This window comes from Equus przewalskii, chromosome 28 (assembly GCF_037783145.1).
Source record: "Equus przewalskii isolate Varuska chromosome 28, EquPr2, whole genome shotgun sequence".
Taxonomy (NCBI): Eukaryota; Metazoa; Chordata; class Mammalia; order Perissodactyla; family Equidae; genus Equus; species Equus przewalskii.
The window spans coordinates 2,104,569-2,126,956 of NC_091858.1; the positions used below are offsets into that span (position 1 = coordinate 2,104,569).

At 41.2% G+C, this 22,388-nt stretch overlaps 1 protein-coding gene across 2 annotated transcripts in view; it reads right to left on the reverse strand.

Moving 5' to 3' along the window:
* The window catches only part of FNTA (farnesyltransferase, CAAX box, subunit alpha), a 30,070-nt gene extending 18,272 nt beyond the window's left edge, over positions 1-11,798 (reverse strand). The window contains exons 1-2 of one of the 2 annotated variants that reach the window (XM_070598672.1): positions 11,548-11,798; positions 8,719-8,804 (exon numbers count right to left, since the gene is read on the reverse strand). In XM_070598672.1, coding sequence (XP_070454773.1) covers positions 8,719-8,804; positions 11,548-11,747 — 286 coding nt within the window. In that variant the 5' untranslated portion in view covers positions 11,748-11,798. The remainder of the gene's footprint in view (positions 1-8,718; positions 8,805-11,547) is intronic. The other variant, XM_070598673.1, reaches the window with a different exon arrangement.
* Positions 11,799-22,388: the final 10,590 nt, after the last annotated feature.

The window sequence follows — 22,388 nt, forward strand, 5'->3', positions numbered from 1 at the left end:
GAAAAGAAAAATTAGACACAACTGAAATTTCCATTAATAAAGAATGGGTTAAGTCTATTATAGTACTCTTTATACTATGAAACTGTATGTACTATACTATACTATGAAATACTATGCAGTTATTAGTAATGAGGCTGCTCTGTTATGTACTGACATGGAGCAATTACTAAGATACGTTGTTAAGTGAAAAAAGTAAGGTGCAGACCAGCATGGTATTTGTTCAGTTAAAAATATATGCTGATTTATGAATACACTAGTCTGAGGAACAGGGAGGGGAAGAAGACATAATTTTCAACCACATTCCCTGTTACAAAGTTTACCACATTTTTCAAATAGCTGCACAGCATTTCACTGTATGGATACTCTAATTTTACCTAACTTGTCCCCTAGAAATGAATGTTTTCATTCTTTTGCTGTTGTGAATATCACTGAATGCTTTCGTGCACATGTGCAAATTCAGTACAGGCGTACCTCAGAGATACTGTGGATTCCATTCCAGACCACCACAACAAGGCGAATATCACAATAAAGCGAGTCACAGGAATTCTTTTATTTCCCAGAGTTTACGGTATACTGTAGTCTAGTAAGTGTGCAATAGTTTTATGTCAAAAACAATGTACATACCTTACGAATAAAAAAAAGCTAACCATCATCTGAGCCCTCAGCGAGCTATAATCTTTTTCCTGGTAACGGGCTCTTGCCTCAATGTTGATGGCTGCTGAATGATGAGGGTGGTGGTTGCTGAAGGTTGTGATGGCTGTGGCAATTTCTTAAACTAAGACAACAGTGAAGTCTGGTGCATCGACTGACTCTTCCTTTCACAAATGATTTCTCTGTAGCATGCGACGCTGTTTGCTGGCATTTTATTGACACAAGAACTTTCTAAATTGGAGTCAATCTTCTCAAACCCTGCCACTGCTTTATCAACTAAGGTTATGTAATAGGCTAAATCCTTTGTTGTCATTTCAACAATCTTCACAGCACCTTCACCAGCAGATTCCACCTCAAGAAACAACTTTCTTTGATGAAACCACTTTCTTTCCTGAAATCACTTTCTTTGCTCATCCATAAGAAGCAACTCCTCATCCATTAAAGATTTATCATGAGATTGCAGCAATTTGCTCCTATCTTCAGGCTCCAGCTCTAATTCTAGTTCTCTTGCTGTTCCCACCACGTCTGCAATTACTTCCTCCACTGAAGTCTTGAACCCCTTGCATCCATGAGGGTTGGAATCAACTTCTTCCAAACTCCTGTTACTGTTGGTATTTTGACCTCTTCCCACGAGTTAAGAATGTTCTTAATGGCATCTAGAATGGAAAATCCTTTCCAGAAGGCTTTTCATTTACTTTGCCCAGATCTATTGGCGGAATCACTATCTATGGCAGCTACAGCCTTATAAAATGTATTTCTTAAATAACACTTGAAAGTCAAAATAACTTCTTGATCCAAGGGCTGCAGAATGGATGCTGTGTTAGCAGGTATGAAAACAACATTACTCTCATTGTATATCTCAACCAGACCAGGTACACTGTCAATGAGCAGTAATATTTTGAAAGGAATCTTTTTTTGAGCCATAGGTCTCAACAGTGGGCTTAAAATATTCAGTAAACCATGCTGTAAAGAGATGTGCTGTCATCGAGGCTTTGTTGTTCCATTTACAGAGCACAGGCAGAGTAGATTTAACAGAACTCTTAAGGGCCCCAGGATTTTCAGAACGGGAAATGAGCACTGGCTTCAATTTAGAGTCACCAGCTGTGTTAGCCCCTGACAAGAGAGTCAGCCTGTCCTTTGAAGTTCTGAAGCCAGGGACTGACTTCTCCTCTCCAGCTATCAAAGTCCTAGATGGCATCTTCTTCCAACAGAAGGCTGTTTCGTCTACACTGAAAATCTGTTTCAGGGTGGCCGCCTTCCTTGGTTATCTCAGCCAGATGTCCTGGAGAACTGGCTGCAGCTTCTACGTCAGCACTTGCTGCCTCGCCTTGCACTCTAATGTGACGGAGACGGCTTCTTTCCTTAAACCTCATGAGCCAACCTCTGAAAGCTTCAAACTTTGCTTCTGCAGCTTCTTCGCCTCTCCCAGCCTTCACAGAATTGAAGAGAGTCAGGGCCTTTTTGTGGATTAGACTTTGGCTGAAGGGAGTGTTGTGGCTGGTTTGATCTTCTATCCAGACCACTAAAGCTTCCTCAGTGTCAGCGAGAAGGCTGTTGCACTTTCTTATCATTCGTGTGCTCACTGGAGTAGCACTTTTAATTTCCTTCAAGAACTTCCTTTGCATTCACAACCTGGCTAACTGTTTGGTGCAAGAGGCCTAGCTTATGGCCTCTCTTGGCTTTCGACATGCCTTCCTCGCTAAGCTGAATCATTTCTAGCTTTTGATTTAAAGTAAGAGACGTGCCACTCTTCCTTTCACATGAACACTCAGAGGCCATTGTAGGGTTATTAACGCCTCATTTCAGTACTGTGGTGTCTCTGGGAACAGGGAGGTCCAAGGAGAGGGAGAGATTTAGGGGAACAGCCGATTGGTGGCGAAGTCAGAACACATACAACATTTATTGATTAAGTTTGCTGTGTTACATGGGCACGGTTTGGTGGCCAAAAACAATTACAATGGTAACATCAAAGATCACTGACCGCAGATCACCATAACAAATATAATAATAATGAAGAAGTTTGGGGGCCCAGCTGGTGGGGCAGCGGTTAAGTCCGCATGTTCCGCTTCTCGGTGGCCTGGGGTTCGCTGGTTCAGATCCTGGGTGCGGACATGGCACCGCTTGGCAAAAGCCATGCTGTGGTAGGTGTCCCACGTATAAAGTAGAGGAAGATGGGCACAGATGTTAGCTCAGGACCAGTCTTCCTCAGCAAAAAGAGGAGGATTGGCAGGAGTTAGCTCAGGGCTAATCGTCCTCAAAACAAAAAAAAAAGGTGCTGATACACTTGCTCAACACAGTGTGGCCACAAACCTCCAATTTGCAAAAAACGCAGTATCTGCAAAGTATAATAAAGCAAAGCACAGTAAAATGAGGTGCGCCTGCACATCTGTAGGGTAAATTCTTTAAGTGGAATTACTGGATCAATGTTATATGCACTGTTGATACTGACAGATATTGCCAAATTAACCTCTCAAAAAAGGTGTGATCTATATATATATATATATATCTAGAGTCCCTCCAAAAATGTATGAATACAGCTACCTCTTCCACATCCTCATTGACACAGTATCAAAATTTCTGATCTTTGCACTCCCACCAGCAGTGTACAAGGGTTCCCATCTCTCCACATCCTCTCCAACATTTGTTGTTTCCTGTCTTGTTAATTATAGCCATTCTGACGGGAGTGAGGTGATACCTCACTGTAGTTTTGATTTGCGTTTCCCTGATAGCTAATGATGTTGAGCATCTTTTCATATGCCTGTTGGCCATCTGTATATCTTCTTTGGAGGAATCTCTGTTCAGATCTTTTGCCCATTTTTTAATTGGATTGTTGGTTTTTTTGTTGTTGAACTGTATTAGTTCTTTGTATATTTTGGATATTAACCCCTTATCTGATATATGGTTTGCAAATATCTTCTCCCTTTAGGTTGTCTTTTTGTTTCGTTGATGGTTTCCTTTGCTGTGCAGAAGCTTTTTAGTTTGATGTAGTCCCATTTGTTCATTTTTTCTTTTGTTTCCCTTGCCCGGTCAGACATGGGACTTGAAAATATGCTGCTAAGACTGATGTCAAAGAGCAGACTGCCTATGTTTTCTTCTAGAATTTTCATGGTTTTGGGTCTTACATTCAAGTCTTTAATCCATTTTGAGTTGATTTTTGTGCATGGTGTAAGGGAATGGTCTACTTTCATTCTTTTGCACGTGGCTGTCCAGTTTTCCCAACATCATTTATTGAAGAGACTCTCCTTTCTCCATCGTATGCTCTTGGCTCCCTTGTCGAATATTAGCTGTCCATAAATGTGTGGGTTTAACTGGTGCAGCCCCTATGGAAAGCAGTATGGAGTTTCCTCAGAAAATTAAGGATAGATCTACCATATGATCCAGCTATTCCACTGCTGGGTATTTACCCAAAGAACTTGAAAACACAAAGGCATAAAGATACTTGCACCCCTATGTTCACTGCAGCGTTATTCACAATAGCCAAGACTTGGAAGCAACCTAGGTGCCCATCAAGGGACAAATGGATAAAGAAGATATGGTATTTATACATAATGCAATACTACTCAGCCATAAGAAATGATGAAATCCAGCCATTTGTGACAACATGGATGGACCCTGAGGGTATTATGTGAAGTGAAATAAGTTAGAGGGAGAAAGTCAAATACCATATGATCTCACTCATAAGTAGAAGATAAAAACAATGACAAACACACACACAGCAACAGAGAATGGATTGGTGGTTACCAGGGGGGAAGGCGGGGGAAGGGCAAAAGGGGTGAATAGGCTCACATGTGAGGGGATGGACTATAAATAGTTTTGGGGTAGTGAACATGATGTAATCTACACAGAATTCAAAATATACTATGATGTACATCCAAAAGCTATATAATGTTATAACCCAATGTTACTGCAATTAAAAAAATACATAAAATTGAAAAAAGAATTTCTGATCTTTGCCCATCTGTTAACTGAAGGAACTTAGAGCTTGGCATACATTAACATGTTTTATTCTCATTTTTCACAAGAGAAACTGAGGCTCAGAGAGATTAACAAGTTCACAATGGCCCAGTGTACCTTAGAGACAGAAGTTAAATCCAAATCTAGTCGACACCAAAGCCCATGCTGCTAATCACAACGAAGTAGCAGATACTGCAGCTGAAATGCTCTTATAACGCAGCACAGATTAATGTAGGGAACAGATTATGGCCCAAGACAGACCATTAAAAAAACAACACCATACATTAAATACTCCTAAATGCTTCTTTTCCCACAACTAAAAATTTATGTGGAGGGGCCAGCCCAGTGACATAGTGTTGGTTAAGTTGGTGTGCTCCACTTTGGTGGCCCAGGGTTCACAGGTTCAGCTCTTGGGCACAGACCTACACACTGCTCATCAAGCCATGCTGTGGTGGTGTCCCACACAAAAAATAAAGGAAGACTGGCACAGATGTTAGCTCAGGGCCCAATCTTCCTCATCAAAAAAAAAAAAAATTATATGGACATGCTATACTCTTTTTCTATAGCATACAACTTTCCATTTACTGACAGTTCACAAACTTTTAACAGACCAATAGGCATGAAAACAATGTCAATATACCAGAGTTTGCCTAACAATTCTGCTACTATTGGCAATGTGGATTGTTTCTAATTTTGTTTAATAAAAATCACTGCTTTAAGCCTAGAATAACTTTTCATTAAAAATTGAAAAAACTATACATATAATACATATATACGTATTTACCTGTGTGTGTGCGCAAACACACAGATGTATGTACATAGTTTCCTTATACTACAACCCCAAAAGTGAAATTATCATATAGAACACGAACAATTATAGTTCTTTACAAATTCTGAACATATAAAGGTCAACTAATTCTAAACATTATCTTTAAAAAGCAGAATTCAATTCACACCAGAGTAAAATTTAGAAAACAACATAAATGTCAAATAACTATGGAATATTATGCAGTCATTAAGAACCAAGCTCCCAAGTAATTTTAAATTTATAACAAAATGCTTCTAACATGTTGACTGTATATACAATGCATATATACCTTATTTTATACACACACATACCTACATATATAAAACACACACACAAGCGCACGCAGCATGAAACCAACCCCGTGGAAACATCCGCAGGGGAGTGGAAGACTGCACCAAACATTAACAGTGGTTAGTTCTGGATGATGGGACTCTTCTTTGATTTTAACATCTTCAAATTTTTCTACAATAAGCATATATTACTTTAAAAAATATTTTTAATTACCAATAATTACATGCTCTATGTAAACATTGCAAACAAAACAAAAGTACATGAAGTTTCCCCATGTAGCGGACATGGCATAATTTACATGTCAATGCTAGTATTTTGCAGAACAGAATTCTACAGGTGGGAATAGAACACTCAGTCTTAGGGCTATGTGTTTCAAATTGACATAAAAATATACATACATGAATTTGAGATGATATAAACAGACTTTTATTCATTAGATTTTTTCCTGTAGTTTTTGATATTAAAATATTATTTTAATTAGGGGGACGGCTCAATGGCATAGTGGTTAAGTTCACACACTCCACTTTGGCGGCCCAGGGTTCAAAGGGTTTGGATCTTGGCACAGACCTACAACCGCTCGTCAAGCCACACTGTGGCAACATCCCACATAAAACAGAGGAAGATTGGAACAGATGTTAGCTCAGGGACAATCTTCCTCACCAAAAAAAAAAAAATTTAATTAGAAATTACAAACTTAATATACTGTCATACTCAAAATTTCTAGAACTTATGTGCCTTTTTCCTCTCAATATTGTTTCTAAGATTTGTCCATATTATAAAACATCCAGATCCTCTTATTGGTTTAGATATTCAATTGTATGACAATGATACATTTTATTTATCTATTCTCCAAAACATGAATATAGGTGGTTTTCAATATTTTCAAAAAATGTTTCAAATTATAATAGCTAACACAGATAGCATTTACTATGAGCCAGACAGGGTTCTATTATTTTATGTGTATAATTCACTCTATAAAGTAGTTACTACTATTATCCTCATTTTACATAGGAGGAAACAGAGGTACTAAGAGATTAAATAACTTGTCCAAGGTTAGAGAGCCAGTAAAATGGTGAAGTCAGAATTTGAGCCAGGTGGTCTGGCTGTGAAGTCTGTAACATGTAACCTATCACATGTCTCCTGATGCCATATGCCAGAGTGAAGCCAGACCCTATCACTTCAAGGCTGTGAGATATGAGCACTGTCCAGTTTTACTAGATTCACCACAACGTTTTCCAAAACGGCTAAATATATGAAAACTACCACCTGAAATACATGGATTTGTTCATGTCTTAATACCCGACACCAGAAGACAGTTTTATTTTTGCCATTTAATTCATGGGTGGGAAATGGCATTCCCATTTTAGTTTGTGCATCTTTCACTCCTGATGATAAACTTTTTCCCCCTATTGAGTGACTGGTGGAATTTTCTCTTCTATGAACTGCCAGTTCATACCCTTTGTCCATTTTTTAATTAGTGTGTTTGTTTCCTTAACCTTTTGCAGGGATTCCTTATAAAGTTCTGAATGTCAATCCTGTTTTATATGGTGTATCTTTTTCCATACTGCTGCTTGCCTTTTAACCTGCTCATGGCATCTTCTGTTGTATAAATCTTAAATTTTGATATATTTTTCAATCAATTTTTGATCAATAGGTCATAGCTAGCTATCTCTTTTGTGGTATCTAATCATGATATATGTAAGAATTTAAAATGTTGATGTTTTTACCGTGCAAAAAAAGTCTTATTGAACTATTTTTAACGCCAAGAGAAATGTATGATTGTATCAGTTTCTCCAATGTTTTCTTATAGGTACTTTAGGAACCTGAAAAAGTTGTGGTTTTCATTTCTCTGATCACTGGTAAGGTTAACAGCTCTTCATAGATATTTCTATTTCTTCTGATGAATTATCTCTTCACATATAATACCTCTCTCAGTGTGGAAGTTTTGCATTTTTATGCAGTTACATCTTCTGATCTTTTCCTTAATCAACTCTGAGTTTCACATCTTGCTTAACAATTCCATCTTCACCTTTGATCCTAGTATGTTTAGTTTTGTTTTAGAACTTTAATTCATCTGTAATCTATTTTCATCTAAGATATGAAATAGGGATATAATTTTACTTATATCCAAATGCATAGCTGACTGTTATAAAACCATTATTTGATTAATCCAGCTTTCTCATACAGGTATGAACTGTCCTTTTAATCAAATATTAATTCCCAGCTACACAGAGGATCTATCTTCAGATTCCTTATTAATTTCTGCACCAGTTCTACATGTTAATTACTAAGTTTAGTAGTACATTTTCATATTTGATAAGGCAAAGCCTCATATCATTATTTTTCCTTTTCAAACATTTCTTGGCATTACTTCATAATCAGAAAAAACAGTAAGTCCTTCTGTAAAAGAGGAATGATATTGGATAACAAAGCCTTAACTGAAAGAAATATATATATACACACACACACAACCTCAAAACTAGGATTCCATTTTATTCATTTACCCTTTCTTAGAAGAACAACTAACAATTAACATTTGTATGACCTTCAATTTACAAAGCATTTTCACATTCATTGTGAAAGAATACTTTGTCAAAGAAAATAATCCACTCATTTTAATACCAGTAAATGTATTCCAACCAAGCCTAACACTTCATTTTCAAAATGCTCATGTCTCACCAACCAAAGTGTATTCTAAATAAACCAGTAACTCATTTATGTTGTATCTTACTTGCACATTAAACAGTAAACGTGATGCCCAATCACATAGTAGCTATCATGTATCATAATGTAACATTCATTACTTATACTTAGAATATGTCTATTCTTTGAAGAAAATAACTTTTCATCATGAAAATAAATTACAAAACCCCCAATATATTAGCTTAAGTCATGTATATCTTTGTTAGACAAAAATCTGTCATCTATTATCTATCTAGCCACGCAGTTGTGAATTTCAACTTTGCTACTAAGTTTGACCTACAGTCTTTTTTCCTAAATAAAAATAAACTTACATTTTTCACTATAAATGATCTGGACCACTGGATTGGGGCCATCATTCTGCGGCACTGGATCTATATCAGCCCATTCTGCTCTGTCTCTGAAAAAAAAATATAATTTTCAGTGATTACATTCAAACAGGTAAGAATTACCTTACATTACATTACACTTACATTAATATCAGTAACTTATAAATATCTTAATGTAATCATAGTTGGATTCTTCATGACCAAGTTTTGCCACTTTGCTCTTTTTACGAAAAATGAATAATCTTCCAACTAAAATAAGTTAATAGGGCCAGCCCTGGTGGTCTAGTGGTTAAGTTTGGCACACACTGCTTTGGCCTGGGTTTGGTTCCTGGGTGTGGACCCACATCACTCGTCTATCAGTAGCCATGCTGTGATAGCAGCTCACACACGAAATAGAGGAAGACTGGACAGCTGTTAGCTTAGGGTGAATCTTCCTCAGCAAAAAATAAATAAATAAATAAAATAAGTTAATAAATCAATAGTTTTCAAATTTAAAGTTTTTATACAACTGGAAAAACATGCTTCTGCAGCAAGTACAAAACAGTCTTAAATCAGAAATCTATCTAATTCATTGGTCTAATAAGACTCTTTGGAGTCAGTCAGCATTTAAAAACATTTCAATAACAATTTACTAGGAACTGACATTTTAAGATAAAAGTAAACACTATTAGTTTCCTACATACGGAAAGGTGGTCAAGTGGTCATCAGAAAGCAGGCACTGGGATCCAACAATTGTCTGAGGTGGAATACTGGCTCTACCATTCACTAGTTGTGTGACCTTGAGAAAGTTACTTAATCTCTCTGGGCCTCAGTTTCTCCATTTATAAAATGTAGATGATAATATTACCAACTAACCTTAGAAGGCTGTTTGGAGGATTAAGTGAAATAATACATTAAGCACTTAAAATGTACAAAATAGTAAGCACACAGTATATAGCAGATATACCATATATACACACCAATATACATATATTAGCATATAGCATATAGTATATAGTAAATATACTATATAATACACTCCCACCTTGCTTAACGACAGGGATACATTTGGAGAAATGCATTACTGGGTGATTTCCTTGTGAGAACATCATGGAGTTACTCACACAAACCTAGATGGTAAAGCCTGCTGCTCACCTAGGCTACATGGCACAGTCCTAGGGGACCACTGCTGTGAACACAGGCGGGCAGCCACTGTACACTACTACTGCCTGCTTCAATACATATGCTGTACGTTATGATACAGCATATAATCAGTACATCTAGTAAGCATCCACTGCATACTATTTCTCATTATCAACACTAAAACATTATAGCTGCAACAGGTGCCTACAGACACTTCTGTGTGAACTGCCCCGTGTGGCCACATTTGTTTTAACCATTCTTTTCCTTATATTCTTTTCCTTTCATCCATTTTTAGATCTCCGTACTGCTCAGCTATTGATGACAAAGGTTCTGCGGCACCCAGACAGTCCTGGAACCGTGTTCACTAGTAAGGAGAGACACGGGAAACAACTACCTGAGGCATGAGACCTAGAGACCCGGGGGGCGGCATGAGAAAGGTAAGGCTGTCGTTTGTCACTGAGAAATGAGACAGTCAAGCGAAGATGAATATTCTACAGCTCAGAGAGGAGCTCTGAGGGTTACCGAGCCACCACGACTATCTAAATTAGTAAACCATCAACTCCAGTAACAAAATCTGGACAGCGACCTTCACTCATTCATAAAATGAAGCCCATAAACCATCTAATTGGTTTACCTAGAACTAGAGAGAAAAAATAAGACAATAGGAAAAGAAGACAGAAGCACTTCTCAACCGTCTCTGCAGGCGCAGCTGGGGATGGGGAGTCCCCTCGCTGTCAGGAAGCAAAGAACCGACGGGGATGGGACTGGGCGTCGGCAGAGACGGATTAGAGGCGAGGAAGCCACGCAGTGCCCAACGCGGCCTACACGCCGCTCGTCTTATGCACGCCTGACGCGGGGAACAAACACCCTCAACCCTTCCAGCCTAACTCGGTGCCTGGCTGATGCTGGGCGCCACGACGTTGGCTGAGGACGTCCCAGAACTTCGACATCTCATACCGGCGCTCCAGGCCAGCAGAGCCACCCACGGGAAGCCATTTCGCCTTCTTTTTTTTAAAGATTTTATTTTTTTCCTTTTTCTCCCCAAAGCCCCCCCGGTACATAGTTGTATATTCTTTGTTGTGGGTCCTTCTAGTTGTGGCATGTGGGACGCTGCCTCACCGTGGTTTGATGAGCAGTGCCATGTCCGCGCCCAGGATTCGAACCAACGAAACACTGGGCCGCCTGCAGCGGAGCGCGCGAACTTAACCACTCGGCCACGGGGCCAGTCCCCTCGCCTTGTTTTTAAAGGGAGCAAATTGGACCTCGTTGAGATCATGAGTTCCCGCCGGGTTATCCAACTGCACCCAGACCCTCGGGCCAGGCAGATGGCTCTCGGGCCGGCGCCGGCGGAGCACGGAGGGGCGGAGGGCCCGACACCCCGGCTCCCGACCCCGGACGGCCCGAGCCGGGCTCGGGAAGCAGCGGCCGCGCAGCCCTCGGAGCCCTCGAAACCCTCGGAGCCCTCGAAGCCCGCGCAGCCCTCGGAGCCCTCGAAGCCCGCGCAGCCCGCGCAGCCCTCGAACCCCACCTTCGGAGCCCTCGGAGTCCGCCTTCGGAACCCGCCCTCGGAGCCCTCGAAGCCCTCGAAGTCCGTCCCCGGAGCCCGGCCGCGGAGCCCTCAAAGCCCTCGGGGCCCGCGCTCGAAGCCCTCGGAGCCCACGGAGCCCTCCCTAGGAGCCCGCCGGGCGTCACCTGTACAGCACGTAGGTGGGCGAGTCCAGGCTCAGGAACCCGTCGTCCATAGGGGACGCCACTGCGTCTCCGGCCTCGGCCGCCATCACATCCTCCTGCCGCGGCGGCTGGGGCGGCGGGCGCGGCTGGGGCGGCGGCGGCTCGGGCTGACTCGGCTCGTCGCCCTGCGCAGCCTCCCCAACACCCTCAGCGGCCGCCATCTCGCCTCCGTCCGCGCGGCCGCCCCGCCCCCGGGCCCGCCCCCTGCCTGGAGTCCACTTCCTGTTTCCTCGCTTCCTACCATCGAGGTGCGGGCCAGAGAGTCTCGGGCCGGCGCCCTGGCCCTGGCCGTTCTAGGCGGGCGCTCGTCGCCCGGGAGGCCGCGCCGCTCGGCCTTAGGTCTGCGGTTCGCGCGATCGTCAGTGTAGCCGCTCCGGAAGCTGGCGGCTGGTGCCTCGGAGCGCGGGGTGGCGGCCCAGCCGCTGGGGCGGAGAGCCCTCCCTGCTGTGCGCCAGAATCGTGGAGTAGTGGATGAGGGCAGCTCAAGAGCCGCATCGGGAGGGACCTGGCCTCCAGAGCTCCACGCTAACCCTGACAAATAGAAATGGCAGGCAATAGGATATATTGGCATATACAATGAAGCCATTTGGTGTAAACCTAATTTGGCCTGACTTTGTTTTTCCAAAAGAGCCTGACGTGGCCGTTGAGCGTGCACTGTATATCTCCTTAAGCATTTCCTATGGCAAGAACTAATGCCCTGAAGATAAAGGTGCAACTTGGTCCACATCGGCATTTCCTTAAGGATAAGCATCGCTCGGTAGACTGGGAACTAATTGCTCCGCTCGCCTGTGACCACCCAGCTCAAAACCACAGACCTGCTACCAGCTGTGTCAGGGAGACAGCGACTTAGTACCTGCTGTGTCCGTCAATCACTGTGCGGACAAGCAGTCTCCTGACTATTGTGAAAGGGACATTTCAATCATGTGCCATACGTGCTCTTTGAGGGTATATAACCACTCTGTACACCCCACTTCTTTGGAGCCCGCCCTTCCTTTGGGGAAGGAAGGCCCCCGGCTTTGGTTCTCAAATATTGGCTCAGAATAAACTCACCCAAATTTTCATTTATAGATTGGTTATGGATTATTTGTGTTGACAACTTTTTAAGGGCATTTATGTTCCTTGTACACTTTTTTTTCTTTTGGATACTGAGAGTTTATACTGCAGAATTTAAGTAATCCAGGGTTTTTGTTTTCTGAAATTGAAGTTCTAATTATGCAAGTAATATATGTATACCTTATGGGAAAGGTAAACATTCATTTAACAAATATTTACTGACTTCCTGTTATGTGCCAGTCTTGCTCATAGCAGTAAATAAAATAAATTGTCTGCGGTGATGGAGTTACATTCTAGTGAAAGGTGGCTGAATATGCCGTCCTAAAATAAGTCTGCAGGTGCTCAGGACATGCCACTCCAAAATGTGCTGCTTTGGAATACGTATTGATTATTTTGAGGTGTAGGCATGTTACTGCCTACAAACACAGATTCTTTACCCACCACATAAAACGGGCCAAATAAAAACTGGAACGCCAGGCTTATGGCAAGGAAAGGGTTTTATTTCAGATATCAGCCGGAGTTGAGAGCAAGCCCTCAAATTTGTGTTGTTTCACCTCAGAGGGGAGGCGAGGGGCTTTAAAGGTTTGTGAGGAATCTGGCTGCACGTAGATGGCGGGGGAGTCAGTGCCCTTGCTGCTCAGAGCTTTCCCACCAGCCTGCCTTGGGAGGAGAGCAGATGATAAGGAATCCAGGTGGGTGACCTTGGCTGTGTCTGTCTCCACAGTGGGTAGTGGATTCTGGACCCAAGGAGCCAGGGAGTAAGCAGGGAAAGAGTGCTTTGGTTTTAACCCCATATATGCTGGGTTTAATGTGGGGGAAGTGATATCAGGGCCGTATCAGGCACTTGAAAAACAGCAAATGCAGGGGGAAGCTTTCTCTGAGCTCCCCTTACCTGCCTAACACAGATCCTCCAAAAGGAACTCAACTGTCATCCGTAGCCTCCCCGGGAGTTTCCGGAGTAGAAGTGGCCACCACACCCAGACAAGTTTTGTGGAACTATCATATCTCCCATCTATTCTTCTAAGGGCCCATTCTTCTTTCCTAAAAATCATTTACCCTCTCCTAAGAGGCCTACGTCCCCACTCCCCTTTCCATATTCAGATGGTATTTAAGCCTGAATTCTAAGCAACCTCAGGGAGTTTCTGATTTTTCCCTCGGTGTCTCCAATGTACTCATGAGGTATACACGTTAATAAACCTCTGTTTGTTTTTCTCTTGTTAATCTGTCTTTTATTGCAGGAGTCTCAGCCGAGAGCTCAGAAGGGTAGAGGGAAAATTATTTTTCACTCTCTAGAGCAGATAGTCAGGAAGGTTTTTCTGGGGGCTATTTGCACAGAGACCTGAAAGGAAAATGCGTGCCAGGTAGAGAGAACAGGAGGCACATGCAGGTTCTGGTTCAGCAGGGACGCCAATACGACTGAAGTCCTGTGGATGAGGGGAAGGAATCGGTGGGTAACATGGTTAAAGAGGAAGCTGTGGCCCTGGGAATAATTTGGGATTTTATTTTTTTTAATCATGGTAAAATAGTCATAACATAAAATTTACCATTTTAACCATTTTTAAGTGTACAGTTTAGTGGCATTAAGTACATTCACACTGTTGTGCAACCATCACCACTATCCACCTCCAAAACGTTTTCATCTTCCCAAACTGAAACTCTGTACCCGTTAAACAGCAACTCCGCATCCCTCCTCCCCCAGCCCCTGGCAACCACTTTCTGTCTCTATGGAGCTGACAACTCTAGGTAGCTCACAGAAGTGGAATCATACAGGATTTGTCCTTCTGTGACTGGCTTATTTCACTTCACATAATGCCCTCCAGCTTTATCCATGCTATAGCATGTGTCAGAATTTCCTTCTTTTTTAAGGCTGAATAATATTCCATTGTATGTATAGACCACATTTTGTTTGTTCATTCATTTGTTAATGAACACTTGGGTTGTTTCAACCTTTTGGCTGTTGTAAATAGTGAAATATCTGTTAGAGTCCCTGCTTTTGCTTCCTGTGGGTACACACACAGAAGTGGGATTGCTTGACCACAGTGGTAGTTGTGTTTAATTTTTTGAGGAACTTATTTCCACAGCAGCGGCACAAGAGTTGTAATTTCTCACATACTCACCAATGCTTGATATTTCCTGTTTTGTTTTTTCATAACCATCCTAATGAGTGTGCAGTGATGTCTCATCATGGTTTTTTGTTTGTTTGTTTGTTTGTTTTCATATATATTTTTTTAAAGATTGGCACCTGAGCTAACAACTGTTGCCAATCTTTTTTTTTTGCTTCTGCTTTTTCTCCCCAAATCCCCCAAGTACATAGTTGTATATTTTAGTTGTGGGTCCTTCTAGTTGTGGTATGTGGGACGCCGCCTCAATGTGGCCTAATGAGCAGTGCTCTGTCCGAGCCCAGGATCCAAACTGGCGAAACCCTGGGTCGCTGAAGTGAGCACGCGAACTTAACCACTCGGCCATGGGGCCGGCCCCTCATCATGGTTTTGATTTGCATTTCCCTAATGATCAGTGATGTTGAGCATCTTTTAATGTGCTTATTGGTCATTTATGGGATTCAATTTTAAGTGGAAATTAGCAGAAGGTTTTGAGTAAGGGGCAGACATGTGATTTACGTTTTTAAAGTATTACTCTGCCTACTGTGTGTAAAATAAGCTGTAGAAAGGTGAGAATGGAAACAGATCAGTTTAAATGGATTCGGAATTCATTGATCGATCACAAAATTAATATAGTGGGTCCTAGCATGTACAAGGACCCGTGCCAATCCTCCTCCAAGGAAGGCTTTGCTGCCCAGCTTTGGGGAGTGCGGTCAGCAGAGCAGCCTCCCGGGTGGTCTGGATGACTAAATGAAGCAGAGGCACAGGAAGCACCCCTGCAGGGAGCTCAGAGCTCCCCTCCTGGGAGGCTGAGTCTTGCCAGGGCCGGCCTGACAGTTTGACCGCACAGGTGTTTGTCCCTAATATCGCATCCCAAATTCCATCTTAGTAACTGATTTCATGGCCAGCATTTTTTGGTGTGTGTGACAAGTATTTTTAAAAATGAAATATAATGGAATAGAAAATATCAGAGCACAGTGCAGTTAGAAGAAGAAAGTAATGTTTGGTGAAGTTTTTGTTTGTTATTTATATATATTCAGGTATAATGGGTCATGTTGTACAATATATTTCTTACTGGGGTTCGTGGTCAACAATTTTGGAAAACAATGACTATGTCAGTTGGGGTGGAGGGCATGAGCAGTGGATGGATTCTGGATATTCTGTGAAGGCTAATCTGATAGGATTTGCTGATGGTTTGTGTGTGTGTGTATCTGTGAGGAAGACCGGCCCTGAGCTAACATCTGTTGCCTATCTTCCTCTTTTTGCTTGAGGAAGATTGTCCCTGAGCGGAAGACTGTCATCTGTGGCAGTCTTCCTCTGTTTCGTATGTGGGACACCACCACAGCATGGCTGATGAGCAGTGTCTAGGTCCATGGCTGGGATCCAAACCTGCAAAGCCCTGGCCACTGAAGCAGAGTGCACAAACTCGACCATTACCCCACCAGGCTAGCCCAAGATTTGCTGATGGTTTAATTGGATGGGGGATGTGAGACCAAAATGTAGTTACGAATGACTCCGAGGTGAAAGTTTCTTTTGATCAGAATAGGCAAAAGTCCCTTTGACCATCCAATCCTGTTTTACTTCAGCAATGTGCTGTGTCCTTTTCTTATTTATTTGCATCCACATATACATTTCTGGTGGTGTTATTATTGTTGTTTTAAATTTTAACCAGTCTTTTTTTATTTAATAAATTTTAGTGTTGAATGGAAATATATTTTTCTGGGCTACAGTACAGCTTCTCTGTCCTTCCTGATCCTTCGATGTGTACCTCTCCAAACTCTAATAACCTATCCTAATAAATTACAGAACATATTGATTAACATTGTCAGTCCAGGAAGGGAAAATCAATTACTGCTGCCACTATTCCAAGATAAGTACCCTAAACTTCATTAGCCATCCCACCATGTCAGTCCAAAAAAAAAAATACCATCTGAGTAAAAAGACTGGCTGATGTTCCTTCAAAACAGATTGATGCTGTAAGCACCCATCACATGGAAATCATAAAAGAGTCATCATCTTCTAGATCCTTGTTATGTGCTTGAAACTATGTGCCAGGGCCATTTTCAACATATACAGGGGTCATAATAAACACTCCTGTTTTCTTACCAATCCTTGAGAATATGAGAAGCTTTATAAAAGATGTTTGGTGAAAATAAGAACAGAAAGATGGAAGTCAGAGAAGGGAGACAAGGGATGGAGTCGAACAAAGGCACCCCTGCAGAGGAGGAGGGACACACAGGATCTGGACAAACATCCACAAGGACAGCACCGGCTGGCATGACACACAAATGTGGTCTCATTCGAGACTTATGAAAATCCTGTGGAGAAGCAGGGCAGTTCTTATTCTCCCACTTTCCAAATGAGAACCTGAGCCAGGTCTGAGGTCACTTGCAGGACATGGAGAAGGGTAAAAGTAAATGCCAATAACCCATAATCAATCCATTAATCAAAATTTGGGGTGAGTTTATTATGAGCTAGGTCTGAGGCCTATAGACCAGGGCTTAATCAATATGTTCTTGTACACCAAAGAAGGGGGTGTACAGAGTGGTTACATACCATCCTAGGACAAAGAGCATACATCACATATAACAGAAATGTCCCTTTTACTACTGTCACAAGATGCTGAGCTGGCACAGCAGATGAGTGGTCAGCAGGTCAGTGGTCACATGGTGAGCACAGCAGGTTGGTAATTAGTCCTTAGTTTCCAGGAAGAGATGCTTATCCTTAAGGAAATGCTGATATGGGGGAAATGTACACCCATGTCTTTAAGGGTATCATTTTTGTCTTTGGGACATTGTAAATGTTTAAAGCAGGTGTACAATGCATGCTCAACAGGCCATGTCAGGACCTTTTGGAAAAACAAGGTGCGGCTGAATTAGTTTTAAACCAAATGGCTCCTTCATATACTCTGATGTATCCTACTGCTTTTCACTTATTTATCAAGAGATGGGTACTCATATAACCCTGTGACTGCCTCCTCTGTTTCAAAAGTTACCTTCCTCTGGTCTAGTATTTCTTAACCTTGGCTGCATTTTAGAATCACCTGGGGGAGTTTTAACAAAATTCCAGTGACCGAGCCCCACCCTCAGACATTCCAATTTCATTGGTCTAGGGCGAGGTCTTGGCATCAGTATATTTTAAAAGCTCCCCGTGTCATTCTAACATGCAGCCCAAGTTGAGGATCACTGCTCTAGGCAGTCGACAGTGCAGCCTGCTGCTCTGCCTTCAGGTTTCCTGGGGGTATTAAGATGCCACAACTGCTAGGGAGAGAGGCCGAGGCAGGGTTGATTAGCAACCAGTATGGATGTGTTAAATACAGAAATCAACCAATCAGTAAAAAAAAATTGAAAATATATTACCTTTAATTATATAAACTAAATCACAAGGTGTGCGTAAATACAACTACTTACTGGGGCGGCCCCGTGGCCGAGTGGTTAAGTTCTCACACTCCGCTTTGGCGGCCCAGGGTTTCGCTGGTTCGGATCCTGGACACGGACATGGCACCACTCATCAGACCAGGCTGAGGCGGCGTCCCACATGCCACAACTAGAAGGACTCACAACTAAAATATACAACTATGTACCGGGGGGGAGCTTTGGGGAGAAAAAGGAAAAATAAAATCTTTAAAAAAAAACCCAAAAAAACAAAACTACTTACCAAGTGATATAAGTTGTAGTGTAAATTGTTCATCAATTTTTAACAGGTTTATTGAGGTATGTTTTACGTATCACAAAATTTACATCTTTCATGTATAATTCATCATCAATTAATTTTTGATTTTTAGGAATTATGCATATGAACTTTTTTTCAGTATAGGTGTCACTGGCTAAATGATGCTCCCAATTTGATTGCACTCTTCCAGAGATTTCTCCACAAGCTTGATAGTTTTTAGGTGCTTGCGGATCATGTTAAATGCATGAACTTTCAGCTTCCCCCAAAGCTCTCTAGGTTTCAACATTTTCTCTCTCAGCTCAGTCGGGGACGGTGTTACCTTCGGGGCACTCCTTGTGCTCCAGGAGCTAGTACTAGGAATCTGTGAGCTGGAGAGAGAGGGAGAAAGGAGGAGAGGAGCGCAGTGAGGGAGAAAGTAGATGAGGACTGGAAATCCTGGTTGCCAGAACTAGGAGCCTGTGTTTGTCTTTTGGCTGCCTTGCTCCACCACCAAGGAGTACTTGTGGCTGTGCCCAGCCCTGCCAAGAGACAGTCATACAAGACAGTAAAGCAGTGATTGAGTGGAGCCCAATCATTTAGTGAGACGGAGGCATGGGTCAGTGGGATGATATCCTCAAAGTGCTGAAAGAAACCATCTGCTAATAGAATTCTATATCCAGTAAAAATATTCTTCAGGAAAGAAAGCAAAATAAAGATATCTTCAGATAAACAAAAATGGAGAGGTTTGCCAGCAGCAAACCCTCAAAAGAAGGCTCTTCTAAAGCACATACTTTAGGCAGAAGGAAAGTATCCTCAGGTGAAAAAAATCAGAGATGTAGGAAGGAAAGAAGAGCAAAGAAAATGGTAAATATGTGAGTAAACCTATATGAGAATTGATGATATAATATCATAGTACTAATGTTAACGTCTTGTGCAGTTGACAAATGTATAGAATTAAAATGCATGCAAACAGTAGTATAAAAGTTGGTTAAGGGTGAATAGACTCTTTTAAAGTCCCTGCATTTCCCAGGACGAGGATAAAGGTATTTGCTTCCTGCACCTCTGAGTTTCCATCTGACAACTTGTCAGCTTTGTCAATTCAAAAACAAACCAACCACCATCTCATTGAGAACTTGATTGGAATTGTAATAAATCTATAGACAATTTTGGGATAACTGACAACTCTACTATATTAAATCTTCCAATTCATAAACATGAGATATCTCCATTTAGATTTTTATGTCTCTCATAAAGTTTTATAGCTTCATATTTCATTAGATTTAGAGTTGCTTTTCTAACTGTTTCTGGTATACAGAAGTAAAACCGCTTTTTATATCCAGCCATTTTGCCAGCTTCTATTAATTCTAATAGTTTAGCTGAAGTGATCAAGACAGTGTGATACTGGTGCAGAAACAGACAAGTCAAGTAATGGAACACACCCGAGAGCTCACAGACGGATACATGCTCGTATACGGATGCTTGAGATTTGACAAAGCCTTCGTTGCAGAGGAGTGAGAAAAAAGAGTGTTCTGGATAACGGTGCTTGGACAATTAGGCGCCCACGCAGGAAAAAAAAATGAAATTACAGGACCACCTCACACTATACAGACTTCAATGTGAAAGGCAAAAGATAAAGCTTATAGATGATAACATAGGAGGAAATCTTCAGACTTTAGAGTCAGGAAAAATTTTTTAAACAAGATACAAAATTATAATAGTACAAGAAAAAATTATAAATCTGATTATTAAAATTGAGAGCTTTCTGGGTGGTTGGAAGATTGTGGCTTAGGAGAATCCTGAGCTTGCCTTCTCTCATGGACACATTAAATTACAACTATATGTGGAATAATTTCCTTTGAGAGAAATCTGAAAACTGGATGAAAAAACCTCCAAGACAAGAGACAACACAGAGAAGGGTAGGAGAGGCAGAGATACAGTCTTGCTGAGGGAAAAACCAGACCCCAGCAGAGGTGCTTCATGGTGGGGAGCAATCTCAAAGGGAAGGAGCCTTTCCCAGAGGAGCAGGGGTTTGAGCTCCACATGAGGCACCCAGCCCTTAGATCCAGCAGAGAAAGCATTTGACAAGATTCAACATCCAATTATGATTTAAAAAACCCCACACTGAATATAACGGGTATAGAAGGAAAGTACCTCAATGTAATAAAGACCATATATGACAAACCCACAGCTAACACCATACTCAGTGGTGAAAAACTGAAAGCTATCCCTCTAATAACAGGAACCAGACAAGGATGCCCACTTTCCACTCTTATTCAACACAGTATTGGAAGTCCTAGTCAGAGCAATTAGGCAAAAAAAGAAGCAAAAGGCATTCAAATTGGAAGGGAATAAGAGAAACTGTCACTATTTGCAGATGATATGATTTTATATATAGAAAAGCTTAAAGAATCCACCAAAAAAACTATTAGAAATAATAAACGAACACAGTAAAGTTGCAGGGTACAAAATCAACATACAAAAATCAGTTGTGTTTCTATATACTAACAACGGAATAGCTGAAAGAGAAATCAAGAACATAATCCCATTGACAATTGCAACAAAAAGAATAAAATACCTACTAATAAGTTTAACCAAGGAGGTGAAAGACTTGTATAATGAAAACTACAAAACATTGTTGAAAGAAATAGAAGACACAACGAAATGAAAAGATATTCCATGCTCATGGATTGGAAGAATTAAAATAGTTAAAATGTCCATACTTCCTAAAGCAATCTATAGATTCAGTGCAATCCTTATCAAAGTCTCAATGATTTTTTTTTTAGGGTAACATTGGTTTATAACGTTATATAGATTTCAGATGTGCATCATTGTATTTCGACTTCTGTATACACTGCATCATTTTCATCACCAAAAGTCTAGTTGAAGTCCAACAACATTTTTCACAAAAATAGAACAAAGAATCCTAACATTTATACTGAACAACAAAAGACCTTGAATAGCCAAAGCAATCCTAAGAAAAAAGAACAAAGCTGGAGGTATCACACTCCCTGATTTCAAAATATACTACAGAGCTACAGTAATCAAAACAGCATGGTACTGGCAGAAAAACAGGCACACAGATCTATGGAACAGAACTGAGAGCCCAGAAATAAACCCACACATCTATGGACAGCTAATTTTTGACAAGGGAGCCAAGACCACACAATGGAGAAAGGAAAGTCTCTTCAATAAATGGTGCTGGGAAAACTGGACAGCCGCATGCAAAAGAAAGAAAGTAGACCACTGTCTTACACCATACACAAAAATTAACTCAAAGACTTGAATGTAAGACCTGAAACCAGAAAGCTCCTGGAAGAAAACATAGGCACTATGCTCTCTGGCATTGGTCTTAGCAGTATCTTTTTGAATGTGTCTCCTTGGGCAAGGGGAACAAAGGCAAAAATACACAAGTGGGACTACACCAAACTAAAAAACTTCTGCATGGCAAAGAAATCATTAACAAACCCCAAAGACAACCTACCAATTAGGAGAAAATATTTGCTAATCATACATCTGATAAGGGATTCATATCCAAAATAAAGAACTCAACAACAACAACAACAAAAAAAAACAAAAAATGGGCAGAAGGTCAGAAAAAACATTTTCTCAAAGAAAAGATATAGATGGCATAGAGGCACATACAAAGGTGTTCAACATCACTAATTATTAAGGAAATGCAAATCAAAACTACAATGAGATATCACCTCACATCCGTCAGAATGGATATTATTAAAAAGACAAGAAATAACAAATGTTGGAGAGGATGTGGACAGAAGAAAACCCTTGTACACTGCTGGTGGGAATGTAAACTGGTGCAGCCACTATGGAAAACAGTATGGAGATTCCTCAAAAAATTAACACTGGAACTACCATATGATCCAGCTATTCCATTGCTGGGTATTTATCTAAAGAACATGAAAACAGTAATTTGAAAAGATATATGCACTTTTATGTTCATTGCAACATTATTCACAATAGCCAAAACTTGGAAACAACTTA